Here is a 14,515-nt window from a genome sequence, read left to right as displayed (position 1 = left end):
AAGTAAGTCGTAGCGAGTTATAACGTCAAGCACCCGACTAAACTACATGCCACGATTGGTGGCGTCCTATCATTTTTGTTTTTCAAGGAATTAAAAAGTGCTGAACTTCACTGCCATTGCCATGACTGCGGTAAACAGAGCCCGGAAGGATCGAACAATACGACAGTTTACCCCTGTAAGTCCCTCAGAACTGGCATAGAATTTCACTTCTTTAATCGCAGACGTTTGGGATTATTTCTTGCTTAAATTCATTATCAAAATATGCAGTCATGGCAGTGGAATGGCACAACCACTTGACCATGTTGACCATATTGACCAGTACCAGCTGACAGCTCCCAGTCCCACTTTTTTCAAGATGTATTTTTGCGTTGGGGAGATGTTAATTATATATGACGAGTTTTGCCCTTACCCAACGCATATTAATAAGCACTGTATGCTCAGTGCTTGTCCGAGAGCTTGCAAGCAAAACCTCACAAGCTTGCTCGGGTGGGACTCGAACCCATGACCTCCTGCTCACTAGTGCAGATGTCTTAACCACTCGACCACCCAGCTCGCCGGGGTCAGCTGGCCGTTCCGAGTCAAATGAAGCAGCGGGTGCCGCGAACTATTTTCAAGATGTATTTTTTAAACATTTTTTTAAGCAGGAGGTCGCAAGCTCTCAGACAAGCACTGAGCATACAGTGCTTATTATTATACAGGTTATACGTTGGGTAAGGGCAAAACTCATTATATGCACATATAATTCCCAGTCCCACGATTCATGAAATGAATGACGGGGGACTGGGGATCAGACCAAATGACCCCTTTGGCTTTGCAGTGTGGCTGGCCTAATGTTAATAACGCTGAACTTATGATGGGAATAGAATAAGTCTAAGCTTTTATGAACCCATACAAAAAAATAGCCTCTCTGGTTTCTTACTCCAATGATAGGAATCAAGTCTATGAACAGGTTAATTTGATTGATTTTGCCTACCCAACATGCATGACATGCCCAAGAATTGTGGGGAGTGTTGGCATGGTTGGGTTCGCAGTAGCCCCACTGGCACGGACTCTCGCTACCGCTCCATCCTTAGCCACACATCCGTATACGCAATTTGCGTGTCGGCATAGTGAAAAAGTTCGGCGCACCCTCTGATAATTGTAGGTGCAATTTTTTTTGCATACAGAGATGATTCTTAGCCTCTCCCCAAGTTTTGGAAGAGCCCATTGATACATGTAGTATGTTACCACTCAGTCCGTGTATTAGATATGTCTTGACATGGAACAGCCGTCGAGAAGATTAGGGGTCAAGTGATGTCATGGATGTAATGTTCAACGGCCTTATTTTAAAGATGGCGACTGTGAGAGCGAGCCCGTGAGATTGAATGGGTGAAGGCAAAAAGACGGGAAAATACCAGAACAACGTGAGTGAAATCATTCAATAAATGGCGCTAAGAAAGCGGAGAGGCTAAGGATCATCTCTGTGTGCAAAAAAAAAATTGTGCCTCCGATTATAAGAGGGTGCCCCGAACTTTTTCACTACGCCGACACACAAATTGCATATACGGATGTGTGGCTAGCGATTGAGCGGTAGCAAGAGTCCGTGCCACACTAGTGGGGCTAGGTTCGTGGTAGTCATGGTACTTTTTAAGGTTGACCACTTAGGCTAGGAGACTGTTCAGTTATTGGTTGATTGCTCTGATAAACATAAAGAAAAGTTTGTGCAATGCAAACCCTTCTTAACCCCTTCGCGATGGATGACGGTAAAAGCCGCCATAAAAATTGAGATCCTCAGCCCGCTTTTCAGCTATTATTCTCGGCCCACGCTCGAGCGAACACGGTGAAAGAAGGCAGACCCTGGCTCTTGTATATATGGTGATTGGCCTTAGTGTGTAGCCCAGAAATGAAAAGACCGAATTTGCATCATCATTACCAGCTTCACAATAGTCCCCACTTTGAAAAGAAGCAACGGGAATGTGGAAGGGTGAGTAGATCCGCATGCCACCAAACAATGAGCCTTTTCACTGTGTAATTCAAAGCTTGCAGAGCACGCTGGGCCACAAACCGAGAATTTGTGGTTTGGCAGGTGGCCTTCGTGGCCAAGTGAGGCTAGAATTCTTGGAGTCGGCTTTCAGAAAAAAGTTCCCGTCATCAAGGGGTTAAGGCATGTGAGGACTAGTTTGAACAATTGTAAACTGTCCCCTGACGTGTGATCTGATTACGGTTTCTTGTAAACAATTTCATGAATGTGCCTTCTTTGATTCCTCCCTTGTCATTCAGGATGTCAAACACTTCTATCATGTTCAGTCTTTATCTTCCTTCTAAACTGTATAGGTTGAGTTCATCTAGTCTCTCACTTAGTATGGGGTTTCAATCTCAAATCAGAAATCAACTTTGTGGCCATTTGCTGAACCTTCTCAATCAATTCAACAGCTTGATCTACATGTACAGGCTTGGATGAAAAACTCCGGATTGGGGCAAATACAGATTTTGCACAAAACAGCAAAACATTTTATTGTCAAAGTACTTTTAAGGTTTTTTTATTATGTGAAGTATGATCAGTGTTGATCACATCCTTTATTATGTGAAGTATGATCAGTGTTGATCACATCCTTTATTATGTGAAGTACGATCAGTGTTGATCACATCCTTTATTATGTGAAGTACGATCAGTGTTGATCACATCCTTTATTATGTGAAGTATGATCAGTGTTGATCACATCCTTTATTATGTGAAGTACGATCAGTGTTGATCACATCCTTTATTATGTGAAGTACGATCAGTGTTGATCACATCCTTTATTATGTGAAGTATGATCAGTGTTGATCACATCCTTTATTATGTGAAGTACGATCAGTGTTGATCACATCCTTTATTATGTGAAGTATGATCAGTGTTGATCCCATCCTTTATTATGTGAAGTATGATCAGTTTTGATCACATCCTTTATTATGTGAAGTATGATCAGTGTTGATCACATCCTTTATTATGTGAAGTACGATCAGTGTTGATCCCATTCTCTCCTGCAGCAGTGCATTGCGTACTAGTCGTGCAGTCTTTAGAAATGCTCCCCCTCCCCACCCTACTTACATGTACATGTAGGTCACGCCCTACTTAAAGTTGAACTGTCATCATGAGTGTCGCAGGCCACTCAGTGTTAATCCCACTGTCCCATCTCCCTTTCGTACATGTAGTTTAGCCCTTCATTGTGATTTGTAGTACTTTTTGTGTTTACTTTGTTTTGTGTTCTAGTGTCCATGACTGTATAGTTGCACCTTGGAGCATTTATATGGAGTTGGCGCTTTATAAATGTGTTGTTATTTTTAAATATTATAGTCACCAAGTTTCTAATTTTCCTACCTATTGTGAAGTGTAAAGTAACGAAATTTAGTTCATTACTACTACATGTACATGGACCAAGAGAGGGCGTAATTGTCCTTGCAGTGGAGGCTCGTTTGGTCGGCACTGCACTTTGCTGTTTCACAAACGACTATGAAATGCATTCATGACGGGGGCGTCAATACCAGCTCAGCTTCTGCTCAAGGCGGATACAGTCCTGGATGTTAGAACTAATGTGGGGATGTGGCTCATAATTGATTATTCCACCTCTGCGAGAGGCAGAACAGCATTTGACTAAACCGGTCTCCAGTTCATTTGCTATTGTAGCAGGAAGGTCACTAATGGTAATGAACATGCACAATAAGCGTTGCTTGTCAATTATGACAGTTACGACAGGTAACTTGTTTTTACATGATCATGATCTAGTTTGTAAATTTATGCATTTCTGCCTAATCTGTGGAAGTGCCAATTCACAGATTATGACTGTCACTACTTCCCATTTTGTAACTTCCCTTTTGTCTGTGTTCCTGCAGCCATTAAATGAATCTCCCTACAGAGAACAGGACTTCAGTCCAGCAGTGCGAAATGCCTGTCTTGCCAAAAAAACAGGAACTGTTGGGTAAGTCATCTTGAAAACTGAGAATCTGGTGCTGAAAGCTAATTTTGCAGATTTTGCTTGCTGAAATGTTCACTGGTTTAGGTGACTTCATAGGTGGCTGTCTCTTTGTCAGTCAAACGAAATTTGCATTGCAGCATTAGACCAAACTTTATATGTGACCTGCTCTGTGAAGATGAGTCATACGTTGCCAGAGCCACGTTTTGAGTTTTTATTTGTATTGAAAAGAGCAAATCAAGCTTTTTGTTTTGATGTATCACTCAGTTTGGTATTTCGATGAAAGTGGATACTCCATGGTGAAAAATGCTGTTGGTTCCTATTGATTTACACTCTGCAAAAATATTCTAAAGGACTTTTTACTCCGTAGTGGCTCTGCCAACTTGTGACTCATTTTCACAGAGTGGGTCTCATATAGTCTTGAACAATTTCTGTGTTGGGTGACTTCAAAATGTTTTGGAATTTTGCAACTTGTATGTTCGTGAAATCTGATAATGCTGTTTATCATTTTGTTCAGACTAAAGGTGTCCAAAATGATTGTGGTGGGCGATGTTTCAGTTGGTAAGACCTCCCTCGTCAATCGGTTCTGCCATGAATGCTTTGACCGAGACTACAAGGCAACCATCGGTGTCGACTTTGAAGTGGAAAGATTTGATATACTTAGTGTCCCCTTCAACTTACAAATGTGAGTCGAGAGGTAGACACCAACATACTTTTAAGGGCATTTCTCTCACATTTTTTAGATTTTTCTTTTTTACCATTCCGTCTGTGAAACTGTGAGAATGAAACACTGCAAGATTGTGACTCAAACCTCAAACTCCCCATAACCCTGAGCTGCTACTTGTAAGTCAACTATCTTTCCTGAGAAAGCCCTATGGCCCAGTTTTAGTTGGTTTGAGTCTACCCACAAAATTCTTCCCACAAATTACAGAAAGCAATGGTTCAAAGTTGTAGTATTAATATCCACATCACCTTGGAGCAAAGTGCCGTCAAATTTGTTTGGGTATTCTCTCTTAAAACCTAAACTCATATGCTGTTTCATTTTTCTCAGATGGGATACAGCTGGTCAAGAGAGGTTTAGATGTATAGCATCAGCTTACTACAGAGGAGCACATGGTAAGTATGATTATTTGCAGGGGAAAAAAATCAATATTTTTGGGGCAGTTGACATTGCCGAATTGAGAAATTGTCAATTACTTGCAAAACCCAATATCAAGATGTAGCATAGCTTGCTTGACCACTTCCTGCCGGGCGACCTGTTTTCAAGTGCATAGGCTTTATATGCAGAGCCAGGGAGCCCGGAACTGGGACAAAAGAGTTGGGCCTTATAACAAAAGACAGTGCTCAGCACCAAAGACTGAGCTGCTGGGCATTACTGACTTTTTTGCTCTCAATAGTGGAGATAATCCAGCCTTGTTCTGAAACAGTATACCATGGTTTGAGGCATTTATAGCGAGCGGATTACCACCGGGGACAAAAGCTCTCCACTACCGCAGCGATGAGTCTGTTCCCTATGGAAAAGAGGTCAGCAGTACACCGTGCCAGTTTCGGGAACAAAAGAATCTTACGTAAAACACCGCACAATCTGGGCTCTTTTTCCAAGGCTGCAGGCCTGGCTGAAATATCCAGGACCCGGCATCTTGTCTTACTCAAGAAAAATCCACCCGGCAGCAAGTGGTTCATGTATTAACACTTGTAATATATATAATTTCTATTCAAAAGAGGCCACAGAACTCAAGTTGTTGTGCAATTGTATGAATTAACCACCCACCAGCAACCAATTGCCTTTGGACGCTCAACAGTAAGGAAATTGAATACATGTACATGAATAAAAGATTCAAAGACCACATGTCTATTTTTTAACGAGTGCAATGCACTCAAACGACTGTACAGGTGTATTTAAATCAAATGTTCACAGACACGCTGGAAGTCTTTCGTGTTTGAGAATGGGAGGGAACTGGTTTTGTTGATAAGTCAAAACAAACAGACAGAATCCCAGCAAATGAACAAACAAATAGAAACAGAAAGGATGTACATTTGGTTGATGAGAATATCCTTAATTACCCAGCCCACTACCCCAAGATACTGTCTGCTGTGAATTCCATAAGCACCAGTTGCATTCATTTGCAGTTGTTGTGATCGTATTTGACCTGATGGACCCATACTCATTGGAGAGCGTATCCAGGTGGCATGAAGAAGCTCTAAGGGAAAACAGTGGCTGTGTCCATCTCTTCCTTGTTGGAACCAAGAAGGATTTATGTGTAAGTGGCATTGACTTCAAAGTTTCCTTCGTGAATGAAATGAGGAGGAAAATAGGACAGAGTTTACTGTGGTGACCTTTAATTTTTTGGGGGGTGGTTAAGGTTTCTTTTCTTCATTGATGTAATATATCTGTGCTCACTACATCTCAGAGTTTTTGAGAGTATTTGAAAAGCTTGCTGGTAGCAGACCCAAATGCATATCCTCTTGGTCAATAGTGCAGGCATTGTAACCACTACACCCAACCATCAAAGCTGTGGGATTCAATTGGCTTATTTGAACTCGATGCAGCAGAAAGTACCGCAGTCTACCGTTTGATTGAGTTTTACTGACCAGTTCTCTTTCAATCAATCTTTTGTTGCATGAATGAAATTAACTTAAGTGACCATCCAACCTTGCCCTGCAGTCGTATGCACCTGGACACATCTTCCCCAAGTTCCTTTTTGTTTTGGTGAAAGTTTGACAAAAATGATCAGAGAATTGTCAAATACGTTTAAGATGTCTTGTATAATACCAAGCCTGTTTATGGATGCTCGCAATCAACAAAAACAAACAAGAGCTTTCGTTGGAATAATACGTGGTGAGTAGTTGAAGACTAGCATGTAGATGTAACATGGTGCCCTTTCACAGCCAGTGGTGTTAGTGCTGCGCTTGGAGCTGCTCTCACGATGTTCTGTCCCATTTTGTTCCCCGTGTGTTTTCAGTCTAAGCAGCAATTTCAGGAAGCGGAGGAGAGAGGCTTCAAGATGGCCCAGCAAATTCAAGCAGAGTATTGGGTTGTCTCCTCATTAACAGGTCAGTGCACTTTCTTCATGTACATGTTTCACAAAATATGGACCACCCCCCCCGAAAGAATCCATACTCTGACTGTTTTTCTCATCATTGAAACCTAATTGTCTTAACACCTTTGCTGGAAACCTTTTTCAATCCCTCAAGATCCTCCTCTGTGGGGAAAACCAACATGGCACATTCTTTGCAATGAACTCACACGTACAAGTAGAATCAGTTCCTGCATACTGTAGTGGTGGCTAGACTGAAAATCCCTTAATCTTACAAGCATCTTTGAAAAACCAACAGATTTTGAAGGATCAGGGAGGGTCCTCTGCATTAATTGGGCATTTTTCGACAATCTCATCAAAACTTTAAACTTGATGCGAAGTGATTTCCTTCTAAGGCACAGACAGTTGCTCCTCATAATATCCAAAGTTTCCAACTGATCAATTTCTCATAGCTTTCCCCATTTCCATCTACCATCCAAATGTCACAACTTTCACTCATTTCGTCCCAAGGCGAGAATGTCACCGATTTCTTCTTCCGCGTGGCCTGCATCACGTTCAACGCGGCGGTCAGTAGGGAGGTGGATGACATGGATCTCAAATCGAAGAAGATTGCCGTGTCCACTGGGAGTCACCTCATCAGTAAGTCACACGGAAATGTCTCAATCAGTCCATCCTTGTCCAAGTTCGGTCAGAGGTAATCCCTGGTGCCCAGGATGCATTTGATGCATGGGTACCAGGCAAACTGAGCCAGTGGTTGGCAAATGGGTGCTTATCAAACATGGCCCTGATCATTTTACCCTTCTGGATGGCACTTAATTCCAAAACTTACCTTTTGATTTTATGCAGAAGACATGTTATATATTCATTCTCATAACTTTCTGTTGGTAGTTAAGATCAATTCTAGAAAATAAAATGGGGTTAAAATGTTTTAAAAACTTGGTCCTTCGACAGGGTATTCATTATTTCCAACGAACGGGGAGCGGTGTACAAGTCCCAAGTGTTTGTGAGTTCAAAGTTAAGATAATCTTGTAAGGTGAAAGATGGAAGGAAACATTTCATTTTCCACTGAGCAAAGTCATTCTTCTTTGTCATTGTTGCAAGTGATATTGCACCTTGGTCAGCCCAACGTTTGTTCTTTGTCAGAAAATCTTTGCCCCACAACAAATTTGTCCTCATACTAATTTATACTTTAACACAAATGTGGTCCCTACAGCTGCGATGCCATTATGGACTAAAGTGCACCTGTAGTCTGTCATCCATTAAACATAACCATGCTGAACCCAACAAGGTTATGCAGGATTTCAATGGTCCCTAGGGGGCTAGGGTAACCCTAACCATGCTGAACCCAACAAAGTTATGCAAGATTTCAATGGTCCCTAGGGGGCTAGGGTAACCCTAACCATGCTGAACCCAACAAAGTTATGCAGGATTTCAATGGTCCCTAGGGGGCTAGGGTAACCCTAACCATGCTGAACCCAACAAAGTTATGCAGGATTTCAATGGTCCCTAGGGGGCTAGGGTAACCCTAACCATGCTGAACCCAACAAAGTTATGCAGGATTTCAATGGTCCCTAGGGGGCTAGGGTAACCCTAACCATGCTGAACCCAACAAAGTTATGCAGGATTTCAATGGTCCCTAGGGGGCTAGGGTAACCCTAACCATGCCGAACCCAACAAAGTTATGCAGGATTTCAATGGTCCCAGGGGGTTAGGGTAACCCTAACCATGCTGAACCCAACAAGGTTATACAGGATTTCAATGGTCCCTAGGGGGCTAGGGTAACCCTAACCATGCTGAACCCAACAAAGTTATGCAGGATTTCAATGGTCCCAGGGGGCTAGGGTAACCCTAACCATGCTGAACCCAACAAAGTTATGCAGGATTTCAATGGTCCCTAGGGGGCTAGGGTTCACCCTAACCATGCTGAACCCAACAAAGTTATGCAGGATTTCAATGGTCCCTAGGGGGTTAGGGTTCACCCTAATCAAGCTGAACCCAACAAAGTTATGCAAGATTTCAATGGTCCCTAGGGGGCTAGGGTAACCCTAACCATGCTGAACCCAACAAGGTTATACAGGATTTCAATGGTCCCCAGGGGGCTAGGGTAACCCTAACCATGCTGAACCCAACAAGGTTATGCAGGATGTCAATGGTCCCTAGGGGGCTAGGGTTAGGCTGTCTTTGGTGAATCCTGCGGGGCCTACTGTACATGTATTAGGTTGTATTTCTTTGCTGTGATACGAGTCTGGCGGACTTTGAGACTCAGATGTTGGATTTCATTTTCCCACTCCCTCTTAATCACAGAGCTTAATAAACCTGGTGATTTGGACGCGTCACTGAATGACAACAAATGTTCCTGTTGATGTCCCCACAATGCCTTCATAGATTTCATCCGTGAGTTGCAAAAATCCACGTCTGATTCCTCATCTAATCATTTTCCAACAAACCTGATATCCCCTGTAAAGCCTTATTTGGTGTGGTGGGTTTAACCGTAACCCAACGTTAAAACTGGATTTTGGTCAGCTTTGATAGGTTCTGGGGTGTACATGCCCTACCTTGCACTCTGCTTACATATGTGACCCATTCTGGGAAAATGAGTCGCCAGAGCCACTTTTTGAGTTTTCATTTGTATTGGAAAGAGCAAATTGAATTTTTTGTTTTGAAGTATCGCTCAGTTTGGCATCCTGATGAAAGTGGATACTCCATGGTGAAAGATGCTGTGGGTTCCTATTGATTTACACTGCGCAAAATTATTCTGAAGGACTTTTTCCTCCAAAGTGGTTCTGGCGACTTAAGATTCATTTTCACAGAGTGGGTCACATATATGTGAAGATATCCCTCTTTTGTTGGGTTTTCAATTTTGCCATTTAGTCCCTGCACTGTTCGGTGTTGGCAGGGGTCAAGCAAAAATGTCAAGAAAGTTGGGATTTGGTAATCCTGGATAACCCAGTCTTTTTGTGGGGAACATTCCTGAATCCCCCAGTGTGCAGGAAACCAATGGCACATTCTCTTTCCTTCAACAAACGAGGGGCATTACGTCCCATGTAAAGTAATAGCAGTTAAGCTCTACTTTCCCCAATCCCACAAAATTGTCCAAACCTGGTGGATTTTGAAGGGTCTAGGAGGGTAAGGGCTGATACAGTTTCTTACCCCTGTGCTCTCAACCTGTAGAAAGAGCTAGACATAGGTTCTTGTCAATTCTGTAGACACCAAACTGTTCTTTATGAATTTTCCATTGCAATACAGAACTCGCCGTAATTGCCTGAGCACAGCAACCTTTTTGTGTCAATGGACGTGATTGGCTAGCTGCATTGACATGGTGCAAGTTGTTAGCCAATCAAACATTCTTTAAGAGAGCGATTCATCCCAGCGGCCTTAATAGACATCCACCCAAGTGTTGATCCTCCATTCATCCGTTGGTGCTGACAGTAATGGCTTGGTTTGTAAGTTATTTGCATCTAATCTACAGTATGTCTTAGTTGAGACTGAGGGCACATTTTGTGGCTAGTAGTGGCACACATGTCTATGGGAAATGGCTCCAGATGCTAGCCAGTGGCCTCCATTGGCACGTGCGCTATTTTCAGCCATAGCCACAATTCTTAATTTCTGTGTATGTAAGTCAAAGGAGTGAATATGTATAGTGCTGTGTCCAGTTTATAACTGAATGTACACAGATCATGGTTGTGTTTTTGTACTGTCTTAACTTGAGTTGTGAGACAAGCGAAATTAGCATGAATCATTGTCTCAAGTGACACTTAAAGTGCCCCCACCTGTCAAACAATTGGCATTTTTGGCCAAAAGAGAGCACTGTTTGTGGGTGGAGCCGGTAAGTCAGCAAAAATAGAAATAATTCACACTTACCAGATAGTACATGGTGCCACCGAGTGTTCACCTCAGAGCTGGGAGCCAATTTTAGCCTCTCTTGTTGACATCTTCCACCAATTGTCCCGGAATCCATTGCCTGTCTTTCATTGGTCACATTGACAGTTAACATCGTTATTGTCCAAAGAATCTGACCCCAAGTTACCCACGCTCAAAAACTGCAGAAGTAAAATTGACTGCCTAGGCAGTTTTAGGTGGTGCAAAATGAATGCTTTGATTTGGAAATACACATGAACCATTACTCATTCTCACGCTTGTACTCACACTTGAGTGCATTCGTGAAAATGTACTCAGGAAACTACTCATTCTCATGAAATATATTCGTAAGCAAAATGTCTGTGTACTTGTATTCATGAGCATGATTGGGAAGTACAGTACCCAGGCACCTACATGTACCTTTGCTCTCACCATATATGCACATGCGAGTAGAGGTGCTCGTGAAAATGTACTCGACTACCACACCGACACAAACAGATGTCGGCTTTCCCATGCAGTGCAGAGTAGATGAGGTAGAGCCTGGCATGAGCTGCTTTTCTGCACTATCAATCATTGTGAGTTACTCTTGTTCACGGCAATGTCCGTCATTATTTTCCCCCGTCCAGGAACACTGGTTCTAAAGATATAATGCATGCATCTCATTCTGTGTCGTCTTTCAAATTGGAAACACACTGTTGCAAATAATTTCCAAATCCATCGCTTCAAATCTCTTAGGATATATAGTTTCAATTTAAATTTTCTTTGCCATTTTGGAGCACTGGCGATCGCTAAATCCTTTGAGCTGTAATTGGAGAGATTTTATTTCCGAAGCCCTTAGTTGACACATGCACAGTCATGGCCGGACACTACCCACAATGGTTTGTTTTCATTTCAAACAATTCCGTGAATGACTCAGAGATCACTAGTGCTCTTAGATATGATGAATACAAACAAAGCAAGGATTTTCATAAATGTATCCCTTTTCCATCTGGACAGGTGTCAAGCATTATGTCTCATGTGTGTGTTGCCTTCACATACTGCTTACAAGCCAAAGATTTAAATGTGTGTATTGATTGCTTTTGTTTTATCTTGATGTGGTAACTATCTAGTCACGGATGCTGTATTCTGATTGGATGTATTCTTTTACTCATGTTTAATAGATAAGACTTGAAGGTTTTCATGGTGAAAGAAACTAGACGAGTAAACTGCTTGCCGTTGCACCATGTATCAATCTCTTGAGTAGGTGTGGTTCTGAGAAGAACCGGGGAATAACTCGACGTTTCGAACAGTGTACTCTGTCCGTCTTCACCAATCATTTTACTCGTCTTTTCATGTTTAGTTGTGTGTTCCTTATGCAGGGTTGTTGCTGGATGTAATTTATGTAAATTTGTGCAAAGAATACGAGGGTACGGTTCTAGGTTATAGAGAATGCAAGCAAAAATTTATTCATATGGTATTTGTTTTCTACTTCAGCTGTGTGCGTTTTAGGGAGATCTTCTCTGAAGAATCACATCCAAAACTCATCCAAGAAATATATCTTAAGTCACAATGCTTAACACCAATTGCTCAACTTGTATCTTGTTGCATTTAGGCTGGGCCAAGCCTGATCTTAATCAGCATTGATAAGAATTTGCTTCAGTTAATGTAGCCAAGGAGGGATATGACACCTTTTTTAAGGGGAATGGACTTTTCCTCTTGAAAAACGATTTGTAGTTACATGCAATATATCTGGGTCTTAGGGTGGCTAAACTCCAGAGGGTAACTTTTCTTAATGGAGGAAATAAGATTGGTAAAATGTGAACAAAATTTCACATTTTAATTTTTCGAGAAGATGCTGACAATTTTGCAGGTGGCCCAAGCTGCGAAGTTTTTCCTGAGATACAATGTAGCTCACAGTTTTCTCTCTGTGAGCTTTTCAATGGATAAGAAGCTCTGTGTATAATCCCCATATAGCTTCAGTCCTCCTTGTTGAACTTGGACCAACCAGCTCAGAAAAATATGCCAACTTCAATTCAGAATGTTATTTTTAAAATTCAAAATTGTATCAATATAAAACAAACACTGCCTTCTGCCAAATTGTTCAGTACAATTTACACCGCCAGTTGAGAGTTCTGCAAGATTTTTTGCCTGTTTCAAAAAAAAAGAAGTTAATGTATGACCAACAATTTGAAGGTGCTTTTTTCAAGACAGAGTTTATAGTTTCTAGGAAGGAATTTGTGTGCTCAGCTCAAATTTTTGTTCTGTCAAGTCTGTAGTCACATGTGCTTATTATAGGTGAAGCTTTCTCTGAAACATAAGCACATTTGAGCTAGCAAGTCTAGATACGGCGGGCCGTGACAACTCACTTGTAATAGAAGATTTCCATCTCCCAAATCCTCAAAGAAAGATTCACGTTGTAGCATATCTCTGTGCCAACATACCCCTAGCATTGTATCTGACGTAACTTAGCAGTGAGCATGTTAGGTTAGATTTTGTTCCTTTGAACGGCAAACAAGAGCCATTTCTTTCATCTGTGGAGGTTACAAATTCAGTTCCGTGTCCGGACATCACTTGACACCCTCTGCACAAACCCCATGAGACCGGTTTGAAAAATTCTGAATATTTTCTCAGCAAATTATTCAATATCAGCCCTGTTAAATTTGAACTTTTAGGACGTCATTGCATTGTGATGGCTGATATACCCCTTTAGGGAAAAATGAGTAATGTCCGCATATAGAACTCTGTGCAAGTTTGGTACTGTTCACCTGGGAACAATCATGACTTGAAGCAGGGTGTAGTTACATGTGGAATCTATAACATTTATATAGCTTTGTAGTATATTTCCAAGTGGTGCAGAGGTGAACTATTTTTATTCCAGAAATTATATACATGGTGTCTGTGAACTATCAATCTCCAAATTGATCTATTTAATATCATACCCTAGCAAGTTCTTTCGTTTTCATTCATTCATTCCTATAGCCCTGATTGTAGTGGCAATATTGTACATGGCTTTCAACCACTTTCCTTTTTTTTTTTTAATGTGTGGAATGTCTAAGGTTTAACCCTAACCCTCCTCAGTCCTCCAACAGGTGAAGGATTGAGGAGGGTTAGGGTTAAGATGTAACTATCACACAATAATCATCAAATCATCATCGATTCCATCAAGAACTGTAAATTGCAAGGCCCAGAGTTTAAGTAAAACCTTTTTAAAACTTATTTCAATTTTCTGTTTTTTTGGGGGGGGGGTGTTAAACATCAACTGGACTTGTCCTTGGTATTAATCTGTGTATGGCAAACATGAAGCACATTGTACTCAAAGCGTGCATAAAATGTCAAAAATTTCATCAATTGTGTAGAAAGCAGGTATTTTTGTCTCAGACCTTGCTCGCGTAATTGAAAAAAATGATTGCCAAATAGTTTTTAAAGCATTCTTTTCATTATGCTTGAACAACGTAACAGCAATTATTGACTAAGTTATTTGCGTATGAGTCATGTTTTAAAAAAATACCTTGAGCAACTGAAAATGATATTCTCAGTATATATATATTTAATATTGATAGTTTATTGGTGAAATAAAATTTGTCCAAGAAATTTTTTCCTCCACAGAGATATCCTTCTTTCCCTGTCAAGAGCAGCCACTCACAGAGAAGGCTGAAAATTCTTGAAGCTGTTTTCCCAACAAAGTTTTTACCCGCAATCAATGAATGG

The 14,515-nt window shown here is 41.3% G+C and overlaps 1 protein-coding gene across 1 annotated transcript; it reads left to right on the top strand.

Annotated features, from left to right (window-relative positions):
• The first annotated feature begins 41 nt into the window (after positions 1 to 41).
• LOC110976667 (ras-related protein Rab-34-like) lies at positions 42 to 13,013 on the top strand. Its single transcript, XM_022230146.2, has 9 exons — positions 42 to 175; positions 3,853 to 3,938; positions 4,450 to 4,617; positions 4,984 to 5,048; positions 6,063 to 6,193; positions 6,896 to 6,986; positions 7,481 to 7,609; positions 9,275 to 9,364; positions 10,217 to 13,013. Exons 1-8 carry the CDS (start codon positions 122 to 124, stop codon positions 9,331 to 9,333), a joined length of 783 nt encoding a protein of 260 aa, XP_022085838.1. The 5' UTR covers positions 42 to 121; the 3' UTR covers positions 9,334 to 9,364; positions 10,217 to 13,013.
• Positions 13,014 to 14,515: the final 1,502 nt, after the last annotated feature.

Source organism: Acanthaster planci, linkage group LG09 (genome assembly GCF_054643075.1).
Source record: "Acanthaster planci isolate LZ-2023a linkage group LG09, COTS_SCS, whole genome shotgun sequence".
Classification (NCBI taxonomy): Eukaryota; Metazoa; Echinodermata; class Asteroidea; order Valvatida; family Acanthasteridae; genus Acanthaster; species Acanthaster planci.
This window is presented reverse-complemented; position numbering and strand designations above follow the sequence as displayed.